Source organism: Rhinolophus hipposideros (genome assembly GCF_964194185.1).
Source record: "Rhinolophus hipposideros genome assembly, chromosome: 8".
Taxonomy (NCBI): Eukaryota; Metazoa; Chordata; class Mammalia; order Chiroptera; family Rhinolophidae; genus Rhinolophus; species Rhinolophus hipposideros.
Genome location: NC_138054.1, coordinates 47,149,045 through 47,176,556, shown reverse-complemented (window position 1 = coordinate 47,176,556; position 27,512 = coordinate 47,149,045). Strand labels below are relative to the sequence as shown.

General features: G+C 38.8%; 1 protein-coding gene across 6 annotated transcripts in view; it reads left to right on the top strand.

Moving 5' to 3' along the window:
- Positions 1-27,115, top strand: part of PDE4B (phosphodiesterase 4B) — a 480,594-nt gene extending 453,479 nt beyond the window's left edge. For 5 of the 6 annotated variants that reach the window (XM_081054844.1, XM_081054845.1, XM_081054843.1 and 2 more), the window contains 9 exons: positions 8,970-9,063; positions 14,564-14,742; positions 15,951-16,049; positions 16,189-16,353; positions 18,187-18,286; positions 20,275-20,429; positions 20,546-20,668; positions 21,678-21,860; positions 24,808-27,115. In XM_081054844.1, coding sequence (XP_080910970.1) covers positions 8,970-9,063; positions 14,564-14,742; positions 15,951-16,049; positions 16,189-16,353; positions 18,187-18,286; positions 20,275-20,429; positions 20,546-20,668; positions 21,678-21,860; positions 24,808-25,173 — 1,464 coding nt within the window. In that variant the 3' untranslated portion in view covers positions 25,174-27,115. Of the gene's footprint in view, positions 1-8,167; positions 8,347-8,969; positions 9,064-14,563; positions 14,743-15,950; positions 16,050-16,188; positions 16,354-18,186; positions 18,287-20,274; positions 20,430-20,545; positions 20,669-21,677; positions 21,861-24,807 lie in introns of those variants that run through there. The other variant, XM_081054847.1, reaches the window with a different exon arrangement.
- The last annotated feature ends 397 nt before the right edge of the window (positions 27,116-27,512 follow it).

Here is a 27,512-nt window from a genome sequence, read left to right as displayed (position 1 = left end):
ATCTTGGGGTGCACTGTTGTGCAAAGCATCCATCCATCTCTTCTAAATTATGGTAGCCAATTATAGAAAAAAAATTCAACACAAGTATAATTATCTTTTTTGAAAGGATAAAATTATATAAGACTACTGCTTTCATCCTTCATGGTTTAAAATTGTTTTCAAATATCCAACCTGTGGCAGATTCTTCTCAATTTGCAAGTGCATGTTCTAGCATAGGCATACCAAAATACCAAAACAGACAACATATTTGCTTTCAGGGACAGAAACGATATGTCTATGTAACTCAGGGTTTTCCTTTATTTGTTTGATGGTCCCTAGAGTTTATCTTGAAAATTTCCAGGCTAGGGGCTGTTCCAGCCCTGGGAAATTGCTAATCCAGAGACAGTGGTTCCAATGCTATGTTTCAAGGCATCCCGTTATCTTTTATCTCAAGGGGTATGTGAAAATTGCTAGCTGAAATCAATATTATTAATATTTAACACAAGACATGCCACATGATGATTTAAAGGGCTAAAGTGGTCATCTCAAGAACAAGCTATGATAGATTTTTGTGGCTGCAAAAATATTGAAAATTTTAATAAGGCAATACTTAGTGAAGGATTTTAAATAACCCAGGAGATTTTATAGAATAAAATTTGGAAATCAGTTTTTAAAGAGAATCATGATCAATACTTATGGGGTTATGAAAGAAAAGTACAATGTTTGGGGGGCTGATGTCCCTGCTCTGTATCATTGCTTTCAAGTCAGATATGAAGGTCCTGAAGTATAGGTCTTATTTTCTACTAGTCAGGAGAGGACACTGGACTGGGTATTCCATAGGTCTGATCCATGGTAAGATTTCTAATTTCAAAAATATAACAGGTTGTAGAACTTCTGGCTGCAAAATGGTCCAAAAAACCTTAGTCATCTGCTTTGGAATCACATGAACATCCCATGGCGTTAGAACTGGCTTTAGAAGTTTGAGGTTAAATATTAGCCATTATGTACAGGAAACGTTGTAAAAACTTAAATGGAAAAACAAAAGAATAACTAAATAGTGAGCTTTGATTCCTTGATTTTTCTCAATTGCTACGATGGTTTTTGTCATCTATTGGAAAAAGGCCTCTCCAATATTCAATTATCAGGCCAGCACCCCAGATCTGCCAAAGTATCTTTTGTTTATTTGTTTATCTCTATCAACAGCCAGATTAAAGGGGAGGGGTCACATATATAAAATAAAATTGTGAAGCGCCAGTTAGTAACTGTTGCAGGTCTTATCGTATTACTCACCAGAAGGAAAGACCTTTGTGAAAAAGAACAAGTTTGGGCATTTATCTAAAAATATACAGGGCCTCTAAGCCTGATGTATTATGAGTGTATGATTTTGAGATCCAATCTCTTCATGGGATATTTGGAACATGCAATATCTGGGATATACTTATACTAAAAAGAAACATTTGTTGCTTATATGAAATTTAAATTTAACTGGGTGTCCTGAATTTCTATTTACTAAATCTGGCAACCCTATATATGTGGAAACATATATATGTAATTATTTGTATAGTTTATAAATATAGTGTGTGAGTAGATATATATACATATAGTTAAAAATGCATAATGAAGATATAAGTCTTTGGGTATAAATATTTATGTATCTTTTGCCCATTTAATTGTGTCACTGCAGCAACTTTTAGACATAGCGGAATGTTAGGTCTGAGAAATTTTTCTAAACATTCTTAGAGGAATTACTTTGAGTCTAGGAAAGTTCGATTTTTTTAGTGTCCCAATAATGTGTGCCATATTTCCTCTTGAAAAGTTTCCAGAAATTCTAAGAAAAACAGACAGCAGCAAAGAGATAGATAGGTAGGAAGAAACACCTAATAATTTTGAGGGCTGTTCAAGACCTAGTCTCAAGTGATAGATAAGATGTATTAAAAGTTGTATTTAAATTCTTTTGATTTTTTTTTTCAGTTCTCTGTATGAAAGCTCTAATGGTTTGTCCCTACTTTGACTTTTAAAATGTCACTTGAGCAACTTGTCCTCTAACCAGCGAGTGGAATTTACTCTGCTTTAGCTTCTTCATAAATGCCAATGTTTTGTTGCAGCATTACGGTAGAGATGTTCATGCTTGTTTTGCATTATATACTTATTTGTTGTGGATTACCATATCACTAGACAGTTAAGAAGAGAATCACTCAATTCTAATCTATTTAGATGAGTTTCATTCTTATTTGGCACACAAATAGTTAGAATGACTAATTATATTCCCCAATAGATCAGGGGTTCGCTCCAAATATGAATGCAGTAGGACTTGTTTGCTAGGATGGCCCATCATGGAACTATAGTTTCTAGTAAAGTAGATGCTAATGGACAATAGCATGCTAATTCCTTTCTTTTTTTAAAAAATTAAAGTTTATTGGGGTGACAATTGTTAGTAAAGTTACATAGATTTCAGGTGTACAATTCTGTAATACATCATCTATAAATCACATTATGTGTTCACCACCCAGAGTCAGTTCTCCTTCCATCACCATATATTTGACCCCCTTTACCCTCTCCTACTACCCTCGTTGCCCCCTTCTTAAACCTGTTATCAACTCCGTTTAATTTCATTTGCTTCTCAAACAACACAAACATTTCATTAAAGAAAAAACTGGACATCCAGTTTCAAACAGATGGTAAAGTTTATAGGGAAAGACAAAGAGAAAAGAGATGAGATGCACATTGTTAGATAATCTGAAATGTTAAGAATTGTGGAAATTATGAGTTTGATAAAGGGCTTTAGAGAAAGTACACTATATCCCTGCTTTTGTTGTTTAAATCAGATTTTGCAAAGAAAAGTGAAGGTGTTTAGAAATTAGAGTTCTTCATTTCTTTGGGCCCTTGTTTCTTCCCGTGGAAACAGAGGTATGGAAGAAGCATTTTTCTTTTTTTAAATCAGAAGGAACCTTAGAAATTAGCTATTTTACAACTCTTGAAACTGAGCCCACAGCTAAAAAAAAAAAAAAAAAAAAAAAAAAAAAAAAAAAAACTAAAAAGAACTGTTAATTCAAGAAGTTAATTCATCTTACCCAAGATCACACATCTGATTAGTGCCAGAACTAAGACAACAGAGACAAGCTCTCCTTACTTCCATTTCTCACTAAACTGGGTCACTGCAGTTTCAACTTCTTTCTACCACCACTAGCTAGCATTCTGTGATTTCAGGAGGAATTTTCAGCCCCTTCACTTTCCTAATGCCCGGGAATTCTTATTAAGTTATGACTAACAAAGTGTAAAATATGAGTCAAAATTTAGTCCCTAGTAAAGTCATTGTGACTTTAATGACTTCGGCAGTTGTTTCATGCTGCAAAAACAGGAAGATCCCACACAATAAGGTGCCTGTCTCAGATGGGCTCCTGCGTAGATGGCCACCCACAAGGTTAACTGCTGGCGCTGTCTTCCTCACTCTTTGGCACCTTTTTTTCATGTGCACAATTTTCACCTACTGACTTCATCATGAGGTTATCATGAGGAGAAAGTGCTTGCTTTATCTAGTCATGAACAGACTGAAAGATATATATATATATATATATATATATATACACATACATATATATACATATATATACATATATATATATGTGTATATATATATAGTTTTAAAGATTTTATTCGGGGAAAGGGAACAGGACTTTATTGGGGAACAGTGTGTACTTCTAGTACTTTTTTTCCAAGTCAAGTTGTTGTCCTTTCAGTCTTAGCTGTGGAGGGCGCAGCTCAGCTCCAGGTCCAGTTGCCGTTGCGAGTTGCAGGGGGAGCAGCCCACCATCCCTTGCAGGACTCTAGGAATCGAACCGGCCACCTTGTGGTTGAGAGCCCACTGGCCCAGATGGGAATCGAACCGGCAGCCTTGGGAGTTAGGAGCATGGAGCTCTAACTGCCTGAGCCACCGGGCCGGCCCCCTGAAAGATATATTTTTGATCACTTAGGATTCACTCCTGAGTGATAACCAGGTGACCCACATGCTGACAAGCCCAGATTAGTCTTAAAAGTAGCTTTTTCACATGCTTGATACTCGCCCCTTGTAGTATTACTTTTCTGAATTGTTTTATTCTTAGAAAACTAGAAATGTCAAGATTTAGAAGCAGAATGACTCTCTCAGATCATTCTAGTCCACTTCTACGTGATTAAATTAACTAAGAGCTCATTACCACAAGAGTTCCTAACTTGCCTATGTATCTTTGCACAAAGCACAAACTAGTCGTATGATGAGAAATATCGAAAAATGATGAAGTATTCCATCACTTCATAAGAATCGGCCTTAGAAGAAAATAATCTCTGTATGTAGCGTTGAAGCTAAAGAAAAAAATTGAGCCATAAACAAAATGTTCCTATCCAGTGTAATTGAATTTTGGCTTTTGCTATTCCAGATATTTTAAATAACTATTAAAGGTAGCCTATTCTAACAAAATCACACAATTTTATAGAGAAGATACAGTCTAGGCAAATAATAATTAAATCATTTATGTAGAGAATATCTTTTTCTCTTCAAAAAATAACTGCAGTGTCTATAGCGTTCGTGAATCTAGTGTTAGGCATAAACTTACTAAGAAAGCATTGGAGGAATTTGTGTTACTAAAGGTTCATTCACAAACTTTGCTTGTCTGTGTTGAAAAGGGGTTTCAGCCATTTCCTCTGGGGACATTATTTCTAGGTAGGCCCTAACAGGGTTTTCTTGTAAAGGCAGATTCTTATCTGAAAAATAGGATCTGTGTACATTAGGTAGTAGAGACACATTTATCTTTGAAATAGTGTGCTCCTGTTTGTGGCTTTCTCTACTGCATTTGATAAAGTAAATGATGTCCACTCCTTTTCACTCCTTTAACTCCTTGGGACACAATTTCCCTTTGGAGCTATTTTACTTTCATTTCTGTACTAAACAGCCAATTTGGTTAGTAGACAGGGAGACGACAAGAGCCTTAGAATATGAAACTCTGGAAGGATGATAAATACTTCTCTTCCTTTGCTGGCAACTTATTGTTATGAACTGAAGCATTTCTGATTTAGGTTGTTTTTCTCCACAGTGTTGGGAGAGTTTTGTTTTCTGGGAAATATTGGTTACTGGTAAAGAATGTGTCCAGACTGTAGGAGGCTGCTACAAGATTTATCATAGAGTCATGACAGGTTTAGACTGAGAGGCTGAGATCCTAAAATCATACATCACTCACATTTTTGTATGAGAGGTGAAGTGACTTCACAAGATTGTTATCGAGAGCTGAGAATGAAAGTCTGGATCCGTCTTCCATGTTGTGGCTGCCTCTGGCTCAACAGAAACTACTCCCATATGGGAGTCAGACACTGAAAACCCAACTAAGCTGAGCTCCCCAACTGTCTCCTGGGTCCTAACCTCAAACACAATTCATGTCTATTCCATTCCTTGATGTGTCTCCTCACACAGGTCAGCACTAATCATACTAATTGGACTCTGCATTACTAGAATGTGAAAGGTAACCCCTGTCTGCTCTTTGAAGGCCGTGTCTGCCTTCCTCCGTTTGGACAGAGTGCAGCATAAGTGGGCCCTTCATAAATGCTTTTTGATGAGAGCAATGATTGCCTTAGTCAGTGTGGTTGGGCCCTCCCTTACAGAGGAGGAAAACCAATGGTTGTTGCTAAGCAACGGTTAAAGGACTGGGTCAGTTTCTGACACTAAGTGACCGCCATTTGCGTACTTGATCATGTTGTGTGTTTTATGGTTGCCTTAAGACGATTTTGTTTTTTGGTGGCATTGCCATGCTCTCAGTAAAAAGCTCATAGAACTTAGGCATGAGAGGAAGGAGGTGGTATTCATCTGTTAACTACTTACAAGAGTACACTGGCCTCTTCTGTAAACTGTGTAGGAAAGGTGATGAGTTTGGTTTATTCTCATCTCTGTAGCTGAGAGCTACTTCCCTGCTCCGTGGGACTGATCAATAATTTATGCCAACAGGGTCCTGTGGCAATGGGAGGTGATACAAAGAAAGGAGGAGAAAAATCTTTCTTTGTCTTTTATGATTGAATTTCTACCTGCTCATGTATTCTGAGCTCAGGGGCCAATAGTGCTAAAAAAGAACTTGCCCCACCCTTTCCAAAGTATTAACCTTTCTGGTTAACTAATGTACTCTAATGTATCTAATTATTTCTGCTAGGATGAAAGTTGATTAAAAGCATGGAAAGGTTTTATTTTTCATTTTTCGCTGCTATATATCTCCAGTGCTTTGCCTGGCACATGTTAGGTGTTCAATAAATATTTATCAAATACATGATCAAATGGTATTATGAAACTAGTACAAAACTGATTGATTCCCATATCTTCTTAAATATTTCAGAGAGACCAAAGGAACCAACGTGAGGATGATTATTTGAATGTTACATTTGGTTAAGTCTAGTGCAGAGATATAGTTAAGGAAATTGTGTCTCTGTGCTTTTTATGAGATATTTTTACAACGTTCCAAGTAAAGTCTGCTTCTTGCCAAAATTCAGCTGATCAAGTGAGAACATAGAAACCTGTCTTTTCCAGCTTCTAAGGTTTTAGTGTAAGTACCTGTCTTTTGAGAACTGAAAATAAGGTGCCATTAAGACCGAACAATTGTATCTTAAAAAACAAATAACCTGGAACTTACGTGATTCACCCAGAGTTCAAAATTGCATAGAGTTTCAATAAGTAAAACAGTAGCCGAGATGATTGATTCACAGATCCCTGGTTACAGTTACTAACATACTGTATCATGGGAAAATACACATACGCAAGCAGGGTTACCCAGAAAGTGGGTGACGGTGCCTCTCGGAGAACAGTGCATGGCGCAGGGAGCCAGCGGGCAGCAATATCGATTTTCAAGGCTTTGCCTTGAAAGACCTGGTCTCCTGGGGACAGGCAGTGGCTTAGATGCTTGAAGTGAAGCCACTGTCAGTGCAGGATGCTTATTTGAAAGGGAGTTGCCTCAGAGGAGAGAACCAATTGTGTGTGTGTGTGGGGGGGGGGCTGTTGCAATGGTGCTTTGCGATTCCTTTAACTTGCTGCACTTGAACTCCTGGGAGTCACAGGGTGGGGTAACAGAAAGAAGGAGAAGGAGGGCAGTGGGATGGGCCTCAGTAGGGAATTCCACTGCAGTAGGGTTGGAGCCTTAGACTCCCCGCTTGTCTGTTCTCTAACCCCAACAAGGAGGAGGTGGGGAAGCGCCTACAGGAAAGGAATAACTTTCTCTACATGCCCTACCTTGCTAAAATGAAATAAAAATAAATTTAACCCCTAATTATTTCTAACATGAATTAGAAGATGCAATACAAAAAATACCAAAAAAAAGCATAGTCATTCATATAGCCGCAAATAATTCACCCTTCATGCAGCAAACGATATCTTGTATTTCCTAACACACTTTAGATCCTAGATTGAAAGGTTAAATGTGTTTAATTCATTTGTTCCATGTCATCTGATATGCATATTAATGAGCTGGTAGAGTGCAGAAAATTGCATTCTGCATGTGAAATACTTTTAAAATGAAATAAATGAATTCTTTCCTATGTGTGTCCTTGTGAAAGAAGGCTAAATGCATCTGTACACCATTGATGTGCAGAAAACAACCCTCCAAAAAGATAGTTTTAAACAAGTATTTTTGTATATGGAAAGCCTGGTCTGAAAACAGCCACAGTTTTAATCTTTTTCAATTTTTTTTTTTTAATGTTCGGAAAGTAAATGAATCAAATGCACCATCACTTTGAAGCCGTTAGAGTAGCTTCAACTCTGCAGAGGCTACATCTGCAGAGCACTGGTCTGTGCAGTGGGGAGAGGGTTAAGAACACCTACTTGAAATGGGGGAGGGTACTGACTTCAGATATACTTAAATATTCATGGGGCTCCCTCCATTTTAATCTTCTCCTTTTAAAAAGATGGCTGTGTTTCCCAGTCTGGCAACCCCTCAGGCAAGAATTGCTCCTTCCTTGCAGAGTTCAGCTGAGCCGGACTAAACTAGGGTGGAAACCCCTTCGGCCACTAGGACTATTCATAATTCATAAGTGCTGCACACCAGCCAGCTGAATACGTTTGGACAGGCTCTTACTCCTTCGTGCAATTTCTGATTTCATTACTCTCTCTGCCAGGAAAGAAGCAGGGAGCATAGGATTCTTGCAAGAATGGAGTGCGAAGATGGGCTTTGTTTGGATTAGAAAATGCCTTAAGTTTTGGAGGCTTTGTCCTTTATAATTTTTGATTATTTTACCACTGAATGCAAGGCTTTTCTGCTCTCTCAGAACTGTGAATTCTTTCAAAGGGATTTGTGGATTGTGGCAGGAGAGTATTCCAAAATGCCTGAGGCAAACTATTTGTTATCTGTATCTTGGGGTTACATCAAGGTGGGTTCATTTGATTATGTTATGTGTCTTTGACTGAATGTGAAACATTTACATCTGTATGTTTTCCGTGAAGTAGCAAACACTTGTAATGATTTGTGTTGTCACTTAGCCCACTGAGGCTGCTTATTATGAAATAAGCGCATGTTATATTACATTGCATTTAAATAGACTGTGATATCTTTTCATCCTATTCTTTTTACACAACTATTTTTAAAGGATGCTTTTTTTCCCCTTAAACTTTTCATATATAATTTCTCCTCACTGTATATTATTAACTGAATTTATATTTTGGAGTTAACTTTCAATAAATGTATTTAAATATGTGCTTACATCTTCAAGTGAAATTATCATGACCTCTATTGAAATTCCTTTTCCTGTTTTTTGCATCTTCAGAAGCAATCATGGTAATTCTAAGAAATCTTTGAAAAAACCTTTTTTTCCCTAAAGAGACAATGGAATAATTTCGCATTAAGGGGGCATTGTATTTTGTAAAAACAGTATCATTTATCTAATGGTATCTGCTCATCCAACCTCTCAGCTCTTAGACAGTAAAGTTGTAGACATGTAAAGTGATAATTTGCTATATTTTAGGTGGTTAATACATTTTTGTTCTTCATACACAGTTCAAAAGGATGCTGAACCGGGAGCTGACACATCTCTCAGAAATGAGCCGATCAGGGAACCAGGTGTCTGAATACATTTCAAATACTTTCTTAGGTAAGACGTTCACTGGGAAACCTCTTTCATAACTGAGATTTTTCATTATTAATCTCTGAAATTCATGAGGGACATCCCTATGTGAGTTTGAAATGAGGTTAAGTCATTGGAAAATAAATCCATTTAAAATAAGAACTAATGACAGCCTTAGGGTAAAAAATAAGGAGGAAGATATTTTTAAAAAATAAATGAAAATACCCAACAAAGACTGAGGTTATTATGGGCTAAGTGTATTTATATGGACCTCAGGTCACCCCTTACCTACCCACCCACCTCCATCTCTGTCAAGACCTCTGAAGGCGTAGGGGTGGGAGTTCCAATTACCCAAACCCTCAGGACAACTCGGTAGGCTCCTGCTATTCTTTAAATTCTTTCAATGTCTGGGCTTTGAGCAAAAGGTTTTCTCTTAGGTGGTTTGTAACAGATACGGTTGATGAGTAACTGGTGATTTGGCCCATGAGAATAAGGTTTAGAGATAATTTGACTATTGCTTTGCTAAGTTATTTCGTAAAGAGAACTGGGGGGAAAGAATCTGCATATCTCTGAAAGATTTGACCCTCTGCAAGCAGCATCCTCATCTTCCCAATCTGATGCTTTATCTATTCTGTTCTGTAGTCACTTTGCTAGTATTTAACATATAACACAGAAAGTTTGCATCAATGATCCTTAACCAATGTCAAGCATCCTGTTTGATGACTAGGGATTTCTGATCTCCTGTTTAAAGCCATTCTATTGCATAATGAACCTATTTAGGCTATGTATTTTTTATACAATGCCTGTAGAATCTGTAATCTGTACTTCAAAGTGAATGGGTAGATTCTGAGTCTGTTGACTTTCAATTATCCCTGAATTATGCTTGTTTCCAGAACTCCACTTTCCAGGGAAATGACCCATTCTTACAGCTGAACATCACACTTCCCTTCATTTGGGCATAGCTACACATCATTAAATCAATGAGCATTTGCCTTGATGCCTTATGGAAACACACAGCTCGTCTGCTTTTGTTTAAAAAAAAAAATCAATCCTATTTCTCTAATACCAAAGCAGTTCCTGCTATCAGCAGATCAATCTTAAACCAGCCTAGTGCAAAGCTCACTGCAGCCAATGAGCACCAGAAAGATTAACAAGTGCCTTTCCAACTGTTTCCAGTGTGTGGGTGTCTGTAGCACCTGGTTTTCTCCAGCTGCAGTTGCAACAGCCCTTGTCAGAGAACAAAGGAGAATTTTTCAAACATCCTAGTTCCAAGAAGTAGCTAGAATCTAATTGAACAGAAAGCATTATATACATCATTTCTTCTCTATTATTCCCCCTTTATTGCTTTGAAGCCAGATATCGTCTCCTGTCCATTTCAGATACACTCCGTTCTGTGTAACACGCAATTGTTTTTCATAAGCTGGGGACTATTTTAGAGACATTTTATAGGTCAATGACTGCCAGAGAGAAAAGTAAGTAAGTGCAAGAACTCATTTTTGTTTTCATAAACATTGCATTTTAAAATGCACCAGGTCTTCTCTTTCTTCTCAGAAGAGACTCTCATGACTAGAGTAAAGCTACACGGAGCCCTTAATCATCCAGGACTGCACCTAAGCAGTCCCCTGCACTTGTTTCTTTCGCTCTCTGCGTGCCAAGGACAATAAGTATATTTTAGAATACTAATGAATCTTTTTTTGTCATCAAAGGCAACCAAGTGAGAAAGCTGAATAAGATAGTAAAGATGAGTTCTCAGTCTCCATACTTTGCGTCTAAAGGAACAGGCAAATGTCAACTCTGTTGAACATGCCATTTGCTATATTTTTTAGGCGCATCTTTGAAGAAAACCAATCACTTGACTTCTTAGTATTCCAAAAATTAAATTATCAAGAGCACGTTGTTGAGGAAGGTTGTTAGGATCTCAATTCTTACAGACTCAGTCTGAGGAGGGTGGTGGGGTGTGTGTGTGTGTGTGTGTGTGTGTGTGCGCGCGCGCGCGCGCTTGCACAAAGTAGACCCCATCAAACAGACTAGAAAGACAAGTTAAAGTTTTAAATATTCTTGAGAAAATATAGAGCGAAAAAGAAATCAAGCATGTAAACAAAAGGTGCATGAGTTGCCTCGTTTGTAAAATGGGAGCACATCCCAGAGCCCTTTCAACCCTAACATTCTTTGACTCTGATATGGACAGAGTTTATCAGTGTTGTTGAGACATGGCAACCGGAGTTCTCTGTAATACACCATAGAACTGCAATCTGACAATCTCCAAAAGCAAACAAAGCTTGTTTTCAAACTATAAGTGCAAGATATGGGACTCTGAGTCCTATCTTATGAGCATGGTGCATACTCCTAAAGGACCTTGAACGAAGCCTTCTTCATACACTGTCACATCTGCAAGGGATCTAAATGGCCTCATAGTTTAATTCCCTTATTTTATAGCAATGAAAACTGAGGGCCTTGAAGGGCAAAGTAACTTGACTAGCCAAGTATGGCTAATATGTTCCTGAGTTAGAACTAAGACTTAGCTCTCTTGACTCCTAGACCTAAATATTCTGTCCCATCTTTAACTAGGAGAGAAGGCTATTAGAAACTCAGAATATAGAAAAGAAACTCATATTTAAGGGTATTTAAGTAATACTCATATTCTTTTGGAGAAAGATCTTTAGGAATCAAAATTGTGAGACCTAAAAATAAAATATTTATTAACATTTTCCAGTAATATAAAGGGCTCTTACTAGAGCACAGCAACCATCTCAGTGAGCACAAAATGAGACGACCCTAGCAATTTAAGTTAATCTTGAAGAGCATTATCTCAGGAAGAGTCATTGAATGTTCAAATATGTCATTGGAGGGAGGGAAGCCCTTACTCCAGGGATCTGTGAGACTTGTGTTGTTTCCATCAAAGCATGGTGTCCAGATGGAGAAGCCAAAAGGCAGGCAAGAGACCATTTACCACTGCAGGTACTTATTCTATTACATGAAAATTGGCTCTAGGTTGCTGGTATAAGAGGAAATAAAGCACGACTTACAGGGAGGGAGTATAGAGAAAGATACTTGGATGAGATATTCAATTTAGTTAATATTTTTATAAACAGAGAAAAACTATCCTTTTAAATCCCCTACTTACCATCTCAAAAGCTAGAACAGAATTTTCAAGACGCCAGGTAATCTGGCAAGAAAAGCACCTCAAATTATGCCATTAGCAAAATTTTGACGTTACCATTTTTTGCATCTGTTTTTTGTTTGTTTGTTTGTTTGTTTGTTTTGTTTGTTCTATACTGGTCCACTGTTTTCCACTATATTCTGGCCATTCTGTAAATGTCAATTCACTAAATATTTACTGTGGTACTTGAGTCTATGTTTCAGGTTATTTCTGCATTGCACTGGTTAAGCATTTAACAGAGGAAATTCAGAATCGGGAAACCTATAAGTTGTTCCAATTCCTGCCTAGGAAAGCACCCAATGTTGAATTGCACTCTCTGTGAATAATGGCTTTCTTCTTTATTGTAATGTTCCAGACATAGACGCAGTAGTGGTTCAGCTCAATTACTCACTTGCATGGGATCTTTAATTAAACAAAGGGAAAAAGCTGCGAGTCCCACTGGAGGTTTTTGTACATGCAGTGGCACAGGAGAATCGAATCGCCTCTTTAACGAGACATGAAGAATGGTGAGGAACAGTGGTCAGGAAAGGCATGGACTATTGTGACCTTTCATTTTAGCAAAAGTAGTAATTATTAGGAGGGAAGTGACAGGGAGAAAAGTAATTTCAAAAATCACATAATATATAGTTTTTATGCCAGAGATTGTGAGACCAGAAAGAGATGTTTTACAGGAATCTCCAGGCCCGGGTTCTGTGCTATTAAATCACTGTGTCTGGAACAAAGTAATTGCAAAATAAATATGTTGAATAAATTGCCCTTTGAGCTTGGGCAAGTTGCTGACTTCATCTGAAAAGTGAGAGTGTGGGATTATTATTGCTTCTCAAACCTGGCTCTGATCATTAGAGTCACTTGGGAAATTTTTTAAAAATACAGATTCAGTAGGACCGGATGGGGCTCATAAACCTGTATTTTATTTTTGAAAGTTCCCTGGTACTTCTGATGCTGAACTGGGTTGGAAACCCCTAAACGAATTGAGATGACCACTAAAATTCTTTTGTAAGCAAAGGCAGAGGCTGATGAATCTAGGAGTTTGTGGGCACCTAGAGATGAAACTGGGATGCTGGGCAGAGAGAATACCCTTGCTCCAGCCCTACAGCCAGGTGTTGAACTGTACATGACAGCTGTTTCTGCCTTCCTGTGCCAGCTTTGCTTTGATGAGTTGTCCCCAGGGCCCCATGAGCACGCGGAGGTCTCTAGGGAGAACATGTGACTATGCCATCATCGGCAAGAGTTGAAAGCAAATCGTCTACATCCCAGTATGCCATCTGGAAACATGTCATTTTCAAGTGGAGAAGTTGTATTTGTACTAATTTTCACTGTAACAAGCAGAGAGATAAATGCAGGAACTTTTGGAAGCTGCATTAACTCTTTCAGCCACAGGGTGTCATTTAGTTCAGTGAGGTAGCTGTTAAGCTATTGAATAAATTATTGCCTCAGTTCACTCCCAGGCATCCCGGTGGCCTGAAAGAGTTAATGCATTTCTCAGAAGCACTCAGGATACATCCCCCTGTGAAGGGAAATGGAATATCTGATTGCTGATGTTTTTAATAGCATGTTACAGAGAAAAGAGCTTCTATGAGGAGGTAGACATGGTTTTTTGTTCACTAATCCTAGCTCTACTATTACCTTTTGGAGCAGGATTTTTTAAAAGATTAAGTGAGATGAGCATAAATGTTTAATAAGCATAACTATTTTAAGAAATGTAATGCCTGTTACAAATTGTGTATTACTTTTTAGTAGAATTAATAGATACAAGGCATGAAGTAAAACTGAAATTATAATCTTTCTCTAAACCTCAAATGGCAATAAGCCATGGCTTTAAGGTAATTATTTGAAGATTGTAAACCATTTATTTCTCTGCCATACATACTGTTCATCTAACCTGAAATTGCAAGTTATATCCAGCTAAAGTCATATGGATTTTTAAATTAAAAAGTTAATACAAATATAAAATGAGCAGAATGTCAAGCCTGTTTTTATTAACCTGGTCATGGCTTCATGAACCTTTTCTATTATACAAACATCTAAGTTATTCACTTTTTAAAAATCTACATATAAAGATTGATGCCCCACCTTAAAAATGTATCAGTGTAATTCTCCTACATTAGACTACAAATGAAAGATCTGGGATTGAGTCCTACCGCTGACACTTCTTGGACCGCTTATTTAGCTCCTCTGGGCCTCAGTTTGCTTAGCAATAAAATGGAGCACATTTTCTCATATTTTCCCCACTTATCTCCCAGGACTGTCCTAGAGATCAAGGGAGGTAATGCATGATAGTTCCATTGAAGATTGTTAGAAGTGGTTTTTATTGCAATGTGTTCTCATTGGCCCGTATAGTCTGAAAAACATGTCCCTTTGTTGCAGACAAGCAGAATGATGTGGAGATTCCATCTCCCACACAGAAAGAGAGAGAGAAAAAGAAAAAGCAACAGCTCATGACACAGATAAGCGGAGTCAAGAAACTAATGCATAGTTCAAGCTTAAACAATACAAGCATCTCGCGCTTCGGAGTCAACACGGAAAATGAGGATCACCTCGCCAAGGTGTGTGTGAGCTAGGAGGGTGTGTATGTAGCTCTCAGTTTGACCGCAGGCAGATGTCCAAACTTACCTACTAGAAAATAGTCGTGATCACTCTTGCTTTATTATTAAACTGTAGGATAGGGAGGCTGGTGTGGCCTCTTTGTCCATTTGCTGGGCACCTGAGGAAAGACCCTTTTTCTACACCAAAGGGACATTTTTAAAAATCTTAAATTGGATTTGTAAATGGATAGTTCCTCATGAAAGAGAATCCTACTGAAGGCACACTGGGTAAATCCAAGGGGAGGCCAGTAGGCAGGACTGCATTATCCCAGAGGACATTTGGGGGACTGTATACCAAGGAATAATGGGAAAGTCTGCAGTGATTGGCAGAGCTGGAGAAGAAATGAGAGAAACGGACAGCACTGACTTGTGAGCCCAAACCCCAGCAGTGGAGGAAGGCACAGAAAGAGTTCATACATCCTCCAGGAGGCTGTACAAGGTGACTGCTCAGCCTTGTGAGAATGAAATGAGCTTACTCTGAGCTAAAGGACATTCAGTGAGGCCTACTGAGAGATGGCATTAGAGTAAGGTTGGTTACACACTGGACCAAGCCCCTAGGGAGAGTCTAGATCCCTTACTCCAGATAATCATTAACAATGGAATAAATTGCTCCTTTAATCAAATAATCTTAGAATAATCTCACAGCCTGAGACTAAATGATGTTTCTTCCAGGTTTATCTGTGGCCTAGGAGCTCTAGGATATAATATGTGACTGGCATTCTTCATAACCTTTTACATTAAATTAGGGTTGACTTATGCACGTTCTAGAAGCTGAGTCTTTCTGACCTGGCCCTTAGTGATAATAGCCAAAGGGCAGAGAAGTATCCCTGAGATGGTTTTACTTATAGGGCCAGTGAGCAGCGAAGGGGAAAAACAGGGGACTGGAGCTAGAGTGATCTCTAATCATTTGCAACTACCTCTGAACACAACATTGGTTGAGGACTGACATATGGCAAATATAGGTCAGCAGCTAAATTTATAAATGAATTACACAGAAACTTGTAGCTAGAATGAAGAGCACCCCAACATTCCATTTTAACCTTTTCATGCAACTAGAACACTCTAAATCGATACCTGAAAGACTGAGCCAGCCATTAGCCAAAAAATAAATAATGAGGCATGCTAACAGAACTGTCCTTATTCCTAAATTCCTCTAATTTTGATTACAGGAGCTGGAAGATCTGAACAAATGGGGCCTTAATATCTTCAATGTGGCTGGATATTCACACAATAGGCCCCTGACATGCATCATGTATGCCATATTCCAGGTGAGTGAACAGGACAGAATGTTGGTTATTCAATTGGATGGCTCTTCCCAGTTTTACCATCCCAGTTTACTTTTCTTATTGGCTTTGCTTCATTTTGGGACATCCACTTATTTCTTTTCTAATCCATTTTACCACATAGGAAAGAGACCTCCTAAAGACATTCAAAATCTCATCTGATACATTTGTAACCTACATGATGACTTTAGAAGATCATTACCATTCTGATGTGGCGTATCATAACAGCCTCCACGCGGCTGATGTAGCCCAGTCAACCCATGTTCTTCTTTCGACACCGGCATTAGATGTGAGTAGTTATGACCTGTTTGCGTACCTGCTCATCCTCTTTAAAAAGTGCCATACAACATGTAACATACTTGCAGATATAGTGTCATTAGATTGCATATACTTGAGCTGGTTCTTGATTAGGTAGAGTATCTATCAATTGGGTTACTAATAAAAATGGCTGGCATTTTTACTGACTTTGCTTCCTAATACCAGAGTAACCTTCCTTTTATATCTCTTACAGTTGAGAAATTGTTTAATTATCAAGCAATTAACAGGACACTTTATTTTTCATTGTGTCTCTTCTATCTAATATGTATCTAGTTCAGTGTCTGGTATATAGTATATCTCCTCAACATGCGTGTACTGATCTGAAGTGAGTCACACCATCGCAGGCACTGCGAGGAATAGCACAGAAGCAAAATATAAAATGTCCTATATGATTCCTGTTAGAAATAAGTATCCATAGGCTTATTCGCGTAAGAATTCATTAACCTGATTCTGTGGGCTGAGGAAAAAGTAACTGAAAATCTGGAGCTGAGGAATTTTGCTAGGCCTCTTGCTAAAAGGTAGCTGTAACTCCTTCGCCAACAGATCAGTGCATTTGTACACACCATTATTAGCCTCAAGCTGCCTAGCAGACCATATCTTTCTTGACATACGGCAGTGGTGGTCAGGGGCTTCCAAACGAGTAGGCTCACTATAGGAAGGTCCTAGCCAACCTTTATCCAGCCCCACCTTTGTAGGTTCAGTTTGAAAGTTGAAGAAAGATTGAACTGACCACACTCTGTTGCCTGGGTTCCATATTTCCTAGTAAAATAAATCCAAGAGCACTTGGGAAAGTGAGATGGAACTAAGGCTGTTCTAGTTCCCTGTAGGAAAGAAACTATGCTTTTTATGTTCTGTATAAGCATCACAGAATGAGCCCATGCTATTTATCAACTATCCACTCTTGATAGGATACCTACTGTGTGGCCAGAAATCAACCATGAGTGCCACAGATGTTTAGAGAAGGGAAAGTTCATCCTGTCCTTGAGTAATTAGATTGGTCTTAATGGGAGAGATGGAAACTGAGCTGGCATTTGAAGGATCAGCAGATTTAAATAATCACAGAGTACGGGAAAAGACATTTCAGCCAGAGAAAGACATTTTAGCCAGAAGGAATATATACCTAAATAAATACTAGATTTAAATCACGTTTGACACTGAGGGCAGAGGAGGCTTCATGACATGGCAGGAAGGAGTTGAGCAGTGAGGCATTAGGTTTCACTTCTTAGAAACATTCTCAAATCTTGCACATAGTAAACATTTAGTGGATAGGTCCTGAATGAATGGATGAATGAATATTTGAAACCTTCTGACCACACTACAAATTTGGCATTGGGAAATAATTTATTGCCAGTGTTATGAGTCTGCAATTTGGCCTTTGTTTTCCGAGTTACTCAGCCAAGAAAACATATAAGGTTGTTATATCTCAGAGCAGAGCCTGTCTGACTTGCTTCTTTGACCTGTATGTGCTTGTGTTATATAAGCACCATTCTGCCATATCATTTACCCAAGAAACAAACATCAGGTATCATCTGATCACTCATCATGAGCATTGTGCTAATGCCTTCCTGAGCCTCAGCCTGTAAGCTTGATGAGGGCATGGGCTCCGGTCATCATCCCTTTCATATGAGACCTTATGATGATGGATAGAATCTACATTTAATTAAATGAGTAGACTGAAACATTATAAAAATCAACAAACAATCCTCCTCCCAATAAAAATGAAATGGAATGCTTTAATATGAAACTGAATAAGCAGGCTAGGCAAATGGAACACAGAGTTCAATGTACTCATTTTACTACGCAGGCCGTCTTCACAGATTTGGAAATCCTGGCAGCCATTTTTGCAGCTGCTATCCATGACGTTGATCATCCTGGAGTCTCCAACCAATTCCTCATCAACACAAGTGAGTTCACCACTAGGACAGTCATTCAAGATAATTGTATGATTCACTGCTTAATTTTTTTCCTCCTAATGTTTTTGTTATGGATAATAATAAGAGTAATAATGAGGTAATCCTTCCATTCCACGCAAACTGGTCAGACCTTTCCTGGATACTGTGTCCAATCTGGCACCATAATTTTTGAGCTGCATGAAGAACTTGCAAAGGGTCAGAGGGGAGCCATAAAAAGTACTCAATGTTTGGACAATACAGTATGTGAAGAAAGAGTAACAGATGTGGAATTATCCAGTAAGCACAAGGAAAGGCTTGGGAATAATGTGATAACGATTTTCAGTATTATGCAGGACTTTCACACAGAGCATGGTGACCCCCTAGTGTTTCTCCCTACTGAAGAAGCAGGCTGAAAAGTTAGATCTGAACATGGGAACCCCTAAATAGAAATAAGACTTCAAAGAAAGCACTGAAATGGGTTTCCATAATTCAGGAGAAAGGGTCATTAAAAGTCCCACACTCTCTTCCAACTGCATAGGTTTGATTATGGATTAGTCTGACATAGGGAATATGACTTCAATGAATTTCAGGACTGGTTCAGCCTTACAATCCCAAACCACACTGAAACCTTTCGTCATATTCAAAATATTTAGTATCTGTACTAATGAAAATCCATGCATTCTCTCAGTTAATGCACTATTTCTAAATGCTGAAAATCTAAGTACTTTTTCTTGTGAGAATATAGGTTTCCTGTTGTCATGATTCACATCAAGTGCTGACAGTTTTATAGAAATGTTTGAGCTACTTGCTGTAGAAGAGTCCCTGTCATACTTTATCATCAGAGTATCAGTAATCTATGTGTGGGTACTTTTTCTTTTTCTGTTTCTTTTTTTTTTTAACTTTTTCTTCTATTGAAAGAACATAAACTTTGGGCAGCTCCTATATCAGCTGACATGGTGTCATGAATCAATCCATGTATAGGCCAGTTAGCCTCACACAGAAAAATGGTCTCTCTGTTATAGCCATTTACAATACCACAGCATATAAAGCCAGTATGCAGATTGGTACCCTTGATCACACGTCAAGAAATTACTTCATATATCCTACTACTTTTTCTGAGGATGTCACTCAAAGCACACAGTTAAAGCAATGGTATGTAAGAATCACCTGCACTTAGTGACATATTACCATCATATTACATATTACCATCACATGGCTATTCTTGATGAAGAGGAAATGTGCCTTCATAAATTTGATGGCCATATTCTCAGTTGCAGACCAGGGCTCTGCCTAATGAAAGATGTCTGTCGTTCTTCTGTGTGAAAGGTAAGCTGAAAGCTGTAGTTTATGTATCCAGATACTGTGATTTCTGGTGTATAGGGCCAAACGGTGGAAAATTTGACATCAAGTTGTTTTTAAAAAGTAATGTCTTGTTACCATAATTACAGAAAACTCCAAAAAGCTACATTATTTGGATAAAATGAAATTTTTACACTCATACCATTATCTTCTTTGAAAATCCCAAACTCATGATTGACAGAGCTGGGAAGCATGTTAAAAAGTAAATATAATTTGAAAACCCTAATACCGTAGATAAGTTTAGTGACATTTTCAGTTTATTATTTTCCAAAGCACAAAATGTATGAAGACATAAAGGAAATTACAATTTGGGATAAAAACAGAATTTAGCTGCTTGGGAATGCCCTTGCCTACTGTCGAATTCTTTATGAAGTGAAGAAGGAGAAAAAGGATTTTAAAATACTGTGAATTTTAATCAAAGAGAAAGCTTACGCACTAATATCTACTAGAAGTATTTTTTTTGCTTAGAAATTGACTGGGTCCCTTTGTAAAAAGAGACTGTTTCTCTAAGGGGAAATGACATGTGGATCTGGGTTCTTGAAGCCATTTGAAGAGAACTAGCTCTGATTTCACATTAAGGTAATACCAATGTTTGAATTATACCCCTTTTTCTTAAGTCATCGTTTCTTTTTGTTTATTAGACTCAGAACTTGCTTTGATGTATAATGATGAATCTGTGTTGGAAAACCATCATCTGGCCGTGGGTTTCAAACTGCTGCAAGAAGAGCACTGTGACATCTTCCAGAATCTCACCAAGAAGCAGCGTCAGACACTCAGGAAAATGGTTATTGACATGGTAAGACTTCAGCCTCTCTACGTTCCTCACTTGCCTTTACCTTTGCAGCAGGAGACATTTTCATTCTCTCTGATAAACTGAGCTTATTGATACTTTTCATTTTCATTTTCCCCAAGGTGTTAGCAACAGATATGTCCAAACATATGAGCCTGCTGGCAGACCTGAAGACCATGGTAGAAACAAAGAAAGTGACAAGTTCAGGTGTTCTTCTGCTGGACAACTATACTGATCGTATACAGGTATTTGATAAAAGTCTTTGATTTAACACGAAGCCAAACCAAGCAACAATTAAAAAATGAAAACAAACTTAAGTTAGTTACATGTCCTAGCTTTTTACTACAGCTTTGGGCTTATTTTAAGAATAAACTAAGCATCACTGATATGTGGTATATAAAACTGAAAACAGCAGAAGAACAAGACAAACAAATGAAGGAACAAAAACTCATAGACACAGACAATAGTTTAGGGGTTACCAGAGGGTTGGGGGGAGAGCGGCTCTAGAAGAGGTAAACAGGGTCTAATATATGGTGATGGAAAGAGAACTGACTCTGGGTGGCGAACACGCAATATGAGGTATAGATAATGTATTACCGAATTGTACACCTGAAATCTATGTAACTTTACTAACAATTGTCACCCCAATAAACTTCAATTAAAAAAAAAGAATAAACTAAGCAAGCTAAGGAAAATATTGCAGTTTATTCTCTAATTTATGAGGAAAAACATAACCCTATTTATTGAATTGCTTAGTTCTAAAAATAAATGGCGAAATCTATTTGTAATTAGACATACGTGACTGTAGTCCTAAAACTTTGTTTGGATATAAATCCCATCAACTTTAAGTTTGTTAGTTTTGTTTTAGTTATACAAATTGCCATCAGCTGCTCTCCTCTTTCCCAAGTGGAAAATATGAAGATATCTACTTTGAGTAATTCTTTGCATTTTTTCCAAACTGAGGAAAGGAAATGATGGCAGTATCTGACCTCTAATGTCCTTTCCAGTTTTTAAATTCAATGACCGTCAATCTAAGAAGACACACATTTTCCCTTTTGGGACTCCTATAAAGATAAATAACTAATTCTGGCCAGCACCATTATAATTCTGCTTTTTTGGTGCACACACCATAATTATAATGCAACTAAAAATGTTCTTGGGTTTGGTACCATGTGTACTAGTACAAGAGGGATGAAATGTTCTGGTAGTATTTATACCTAACTTTATGGGATTTCCAAAACTTGATGATTTCAGGTCCTTCGCAACATGGTACACTGTGCAGACCTGAGCAACCCCACGAAGTCCTTGGAATTGTATCGGCAATGGACAGACCGCATCATGGAGGAATTTTTCCAACAGGGAGACAAAGAGCGGGAGAGAGGAATGGAGATTAGCCCGATGTGTGATAAGCACACAGCTTCTGTGGAAAAATCCCAGGTATCTTACATAAGGTTTTCAAAGTTTTTGTGAGCTTTGCTGATTGTAGAACTCGGGAATTCTATCTAGTTCTTTTCTTTGAACAGAATGTATACATATACATATATGGAGTTATAAGGAAGCAACTGCCCATTTAGGTCCATTATACTCATGACTCATTTGCCTTCTCCATTACACTCAGCTTCACAATGTGGAGATAAAGCAGTCATCAGAACTCATCAAAATTTGGACCATGTAGCCTAAACAGATTAGATAGTTGTCTACGACCTTAGCAAATCCAGCTGATTGAAATGAAGGCTGCTGTCTCCTCCATTCATCCATTCAGATGGCTCCGAGCGCTGTCTCTGTCCAGGAGCTCTACTCTTGTTCCCCACACCCTATTCTTGCCCTCTCTACATAAGCAAGCACACTGCCATCATCACCAGAGGCAGTAAATCTCATTCCTACACATTCCGTCTACCTCATAGTCCAAGCCCTGTGCTGTGTCCCCTTCCAAGGCTGCATGTACACCTCTGAAAACATGCTGACATCTTCTGATTATGTCCAAAGCTACAAATTCCCTGTGCGCTGAGGACTGGGGACGATATACTAGAGGCGAAGGAATGCAGGAATGCCCTAGATGCCTCTAGCTGCAGAGTATGAAGCACTAGAAAATGTCAAACATCCCTACAAAGGCTTCAGGGTCTGCTGAAATGTTATTTTCTTTGAGACAACAAATGGCCTCAGCCCAGTGGTCATGATTGAGAATGAGTCTATAGGCTGCCCAATGTCTTCATCACAAAAGTGTTCAGAGTGTTTTTTGTTAGTGTTTATCCTCTTTCCCCACTACCCGCTACCCCAAATTTATATATACTTGTAATATCAATGTATAGTTCCATTGCATTTATTTTGTTGCTTCTTAAAGAAATCCAATCAAATGAGTTTAAAAATCTGCCGCAGTGCTCTAAAAAAAGTCTAATATGCTATGAAAATGCATGATAACATTAATTTAGGGCCAATTCAAATACCCTAAAGCCTTAATTAGAATAATTAATTAATTGGAATAATGTCCTTTTATTAACAACAGTGACTTTTTTATGTTTATATAATATCTGTGCTGTTTTCCACACATTTTCCCACACATTATTCTGTTTGAACCTCCACACACAGCCTTGCAAGACAGACACAGCGTATATTTCCCCAGTGTGTCAGGTGAAGACGCTGTCCCTTGGTCCATTTTACCAGCTCTTTCGTGACCCAGCTGCCCTCTACCCAAAGCTCTTCACCCTCTATCACTGTGGATGGGTCTCCCTGTGGCCATGACATCATGGTCCGCTCTCCTGTTTCCCACAGATGTGTTCTGGTGACCACTGTCTGGGTAGTCTGGTAACAAAGCCCTTGACTAGGTTCTGTTAGGATTTGTAGAGCTCTCTCATCCCAGGACTTAGGAAATAAGCAACTGGGGGTCATCTCTCAAAAAAATGCTGAACACTTAACAGAAGCAAAACAAATGAAGAAAGGAAATGATTGCATTGTGTTCAGCTGATTCAGTTTTCTCCATTGCCTTGAGCTTTTTTTTTTTTTCAGGTCCTGGGAAAACACCTTGAAAATAGTCTCAAAAGTCCATTAAACACACATAAAGAAAAAAAGGGGAAGCAAAAGGGGTGGGTTGAAGCAAGAGAAATATCTGAATCATTCACAGTCTAGTTCTTATAACTAATGCAGATCGGAGATGCCCTGTCTTTAGTGTGAATTCTGTTTGTTGAGGTTAAGGAAGCACCAGAGAGAAATAGGTGACAGACAGGTAGATATAAAAGAGTCACATAGGACTAAGATTCTTTAATATGGTACAACTTTGATGTATTAAATTATTCACCCCAAACTAGTCTGTTAATAAAGGGAAGTTTCCAGTGGTGTGGAAAGGTAGCTATCTAATATTCCCCTGGGTGCACATACACCCTTGCTCATCTCCCCCTGAATCCCAACCCAGCATTTCTCCAGCTCCCCAGACCATGACAGGGGAATTCCATTCTCTCATTCAACTGGTGCCTATTCTTTCTCTCAAGCTGCCCCCACCCCCAGTGTTTCCTGTTTGTCCCACAATGAAGAGGTCAGCATACGGCCACAGAGCCAGCTCATACAGGATGTATAGCCCCTGTGTAAACCAAACCGAGCCGTAAGCTTCAGATTTATTCTCAGGAACACTCGCACAGGAACTGCTTAATTGTTTTTATTTTCCCTTCTTTCTCCTGATGGAAATGACTGTGTGCCCCATGGAGCTAAAACAATTGCCGACGTGTCCACAGAGGGGATCTTTGTTTAGGGGCTTAAAGTATTTTCACATGTTTGACCACACTAATCTACAAACCAAAAGCATTCCACAGAACCTGAGAAATGTCAGAGTAGACAGGGGCTGGCTCCCCATCATTTTGGAACAGCAGCATAATTTCAAGTGACCAGGGAAAGAATGTTGAGTCAGAACTCCTTAGACCCGGGGCTTCCTTCTTCAGAGGATGACTCACAGAATCCAAGCAGTGACAAAGTCATTCCCAGCCAGGGTTACATCCAGACTTCTTATCTGGCACACGTAAAAGGAAAAGTCATCCGTTATACTGAGATGTGAAATGAACACAAGCTTTGGAATCAGACAAAGCTGGAATTGATTCCCTGCCCCACCACTTACTGGCACTGACCCCTGTCAAGATATTTAATCTCAGTGAGTCTTAGTTTCCTCCTTTGTAAACAGTGGATGATGATGCTTATTTTGCGGGATTAAGATTGATAATTTATATAGCATCCAATGCAGGACGTCCCTACCATACAGTATGTGCTTACATAATGGAATCCATTATTATTCATCTCTCTTGGGTTGCTGTTGCTTTTTTTTTTTTGCATGGAAACCAGGGCAGCTTGTTTGATTTTCAAGGGCCCATCCCAATAACAGATGTGTAACCTCATTTTTCTCCAGGTTGGTTTCATTGACTACATTGTCCATCCGCTTTGGGAGACCTGGGCAGATCTGGTACAGCCTGATGCCCAGGACATTCTGGATACATTAGAAGATAACAGGAACTGGTATCAGAGCATGATCCCCCAGAGTCCTTCCCCACCGCTGGACGAGCAGAACAGAGACTGCCAGGGGTTAATGGAGAAGTTTCAATTTGAACTGACCCTTGAAGAGGAGGATTCTGAAGGACCTGAAAAAGAGGGAGAGGGCCACAACTATTTTAGCAGCACAAAGACACTTTGTGTGATCGACCCAGAAAATAGAGATTCACTGGGAGAGACTGACGTAGACATTGCGACAGAAGACAAGTCCCCGATCGACACATAATCTCCCTGTCTGTGTGGAGATGAACATTCCACCCTTGATAAGCATGCCAGCTGTATGGTAGGGCCAGCCCACCACGGGAGCCGAGGCCTGCACAGGACAAGGGCCATGTGGCTTTTCCAGTTACTTGAGTTTGGAGCCAGAGTGCAAGACCGTGAAGCAAATAGCAGCTCAGGAAATTCCACGGTTGACTTGCCTTGCTTGCAAGCCTGGTGGAGAGCTGAAGCTTTATGTGGTACTGGAGGCCAAGTTCGGATCCCCACTAAATGGCTTGAAAATAGAAGACACAAAACTGAGAGATTTTTCTGCACTAAGTTTCAGGAATCTGTCCCCTCTAGTGACTGAACTGACAAATACCTGCATTTATAAATCTGCTCACCTGTCCCTTTGTCTGCCAACCTGTGTGCCTTTTTTGTAAAACATTTTCATGTCTTTAAAATGCCTGTTGAATACCTAGAGTTTAGTATCAACTTCTACACAGATAAGCATTCAAAGTTGACAAACTTTTTTGACTCTTTCTGAAAAAAAAAAAAAAGGAAAGAAAACTGTCTTCCTTCTTTCTTGGGCAATAGCTTTCACTTGACTACAGTTACTTTTGCAAAGTGAAAGAATACCCTTCTAACCACATTCTACTTCCTTCCCCTGTTGTCCCATCCAACTCCACAGTTGCCCTTACACCTTGTCTCTGTTTGCCTGCTTTGAACAGTATTTTCTCTCCTGCCGAGTTTCACTTTTTTGCTGTCATCAGAATAAAGTTGAACAAACTAGGGGGTAGGAAGGGGTAAGTCGCATTGTTCACAGTAACAGTCTTTGTAAACTTCAGCATAACAAGGCAGTGCGCCTTGTTGTGTCCTGAAGCCCTAAGCCACTGGCAGTGGCATGGTTCTCACCCGTCCTCTCTCCCTCCTCTCCTCACTCTCATACCCAATTATGCCATTTTCGACTTAATGCTGCCGTCTTTCTCTTGCACTGCCTTCTGTGCTAACACCTCCATTTTTGTTTATAACCATGTATTTATTACTTAATGTATATAATGTAATGTTTTGTAAGTTATTAATTTATATATCTAACATTGCCTGCCAATGGTGGTGTTAAATTTGTGTAGAAAACTCTGCCTAAGAGTTGCGACTTTTCTTGTAACGTTTTGTATTGTGTATTCTGTAACCTGAACATTGCTCAAGAGAGACATACGGCCCCCTTGCCAGTGAGGACGTCAGTGGGCTTTTACTCAGACGGTCTGCCCTTTTTCCTGTCTGAGTTGCGAATACTGTGCAACCCCTTTGTGAACCAGTTTTGGAAACAGGATCCTCACATTAGATACTAAATGGTTTATACTGAGCTTTTACTTTTGTATAGTTTGATAAGGGTAGGGAGCAATGGGAGGTGGTATTCACCTATGTTCTATCCACGTCTGTGTACGCACGAGTTGGGTTCTAACTGGGTTTTACTATAATTGTGTCTTGAGTTTAAAAAGCAACACACTACATTTGCTCACAGATGGTTCTTCTGAATGTTCTCAAACTACTGACTTTGAAAAGAAAGCCTCCTGCCTGCCATTAAGCAGGAAAGTCATGTTCCAATTAATTACAAAAGAAAACAATAAAACAATGTGAATTTTATAATAAAAATGTGAACCGATGTAGTAAATTATGCAAATGTGAAGCTTCTGATTACACTTGTTAGGCCTCTTACTGGCTTCAGTCTCTGTTTGTAAAATATATTTCATGCTTTCAGTTCAGCATTGTCACTCAGTAGTTAAAGAAATGGCACAAATGTGCATGACCAATGGGTTTGTATGTCTATGAACACTGCATTATTTCAGGTGGACATTTTATCGTTTTCAAAAGTTTCTCACAATGTATGTTATAATACTATTATTATATATTGTGTTCAACTGCATTCTTAAGAGACTTTTCTATGAGGTGAATAAACAAAAGCATGATTAGATTAGACTGTAGGCCCAATTATTTCGTGGTTAGTTCTGACGTATTAAAAGCAGATCTTTTTTTTTTTCACTTCCCTCCTACTATACTCCACAAAGAAAACCAACTGCTTTGCCTGGCCTATATCAAAACTGAAGTTTCAGAATCTGTGTCCAAAAAGTCCCCAACTTGTAACATTACACATTTTCTTAGCAACTGTTGGGCCAGCTCAATGGTGCAGGAAGGGAAGTGGTGAAGGAAACCAAATAAAATCACCTTAAGAAGCTGAAGAGTTTAATCTACTAGATAAGTAAAGGAAACCTCCAGGTTGGCTGGGTCCTCTAGAAAAGTGAATCACAGAACATTAGCTTAATGTAGTCAGATGGCCCCATCAATCATTTGACACAGAAAGAATCTGAG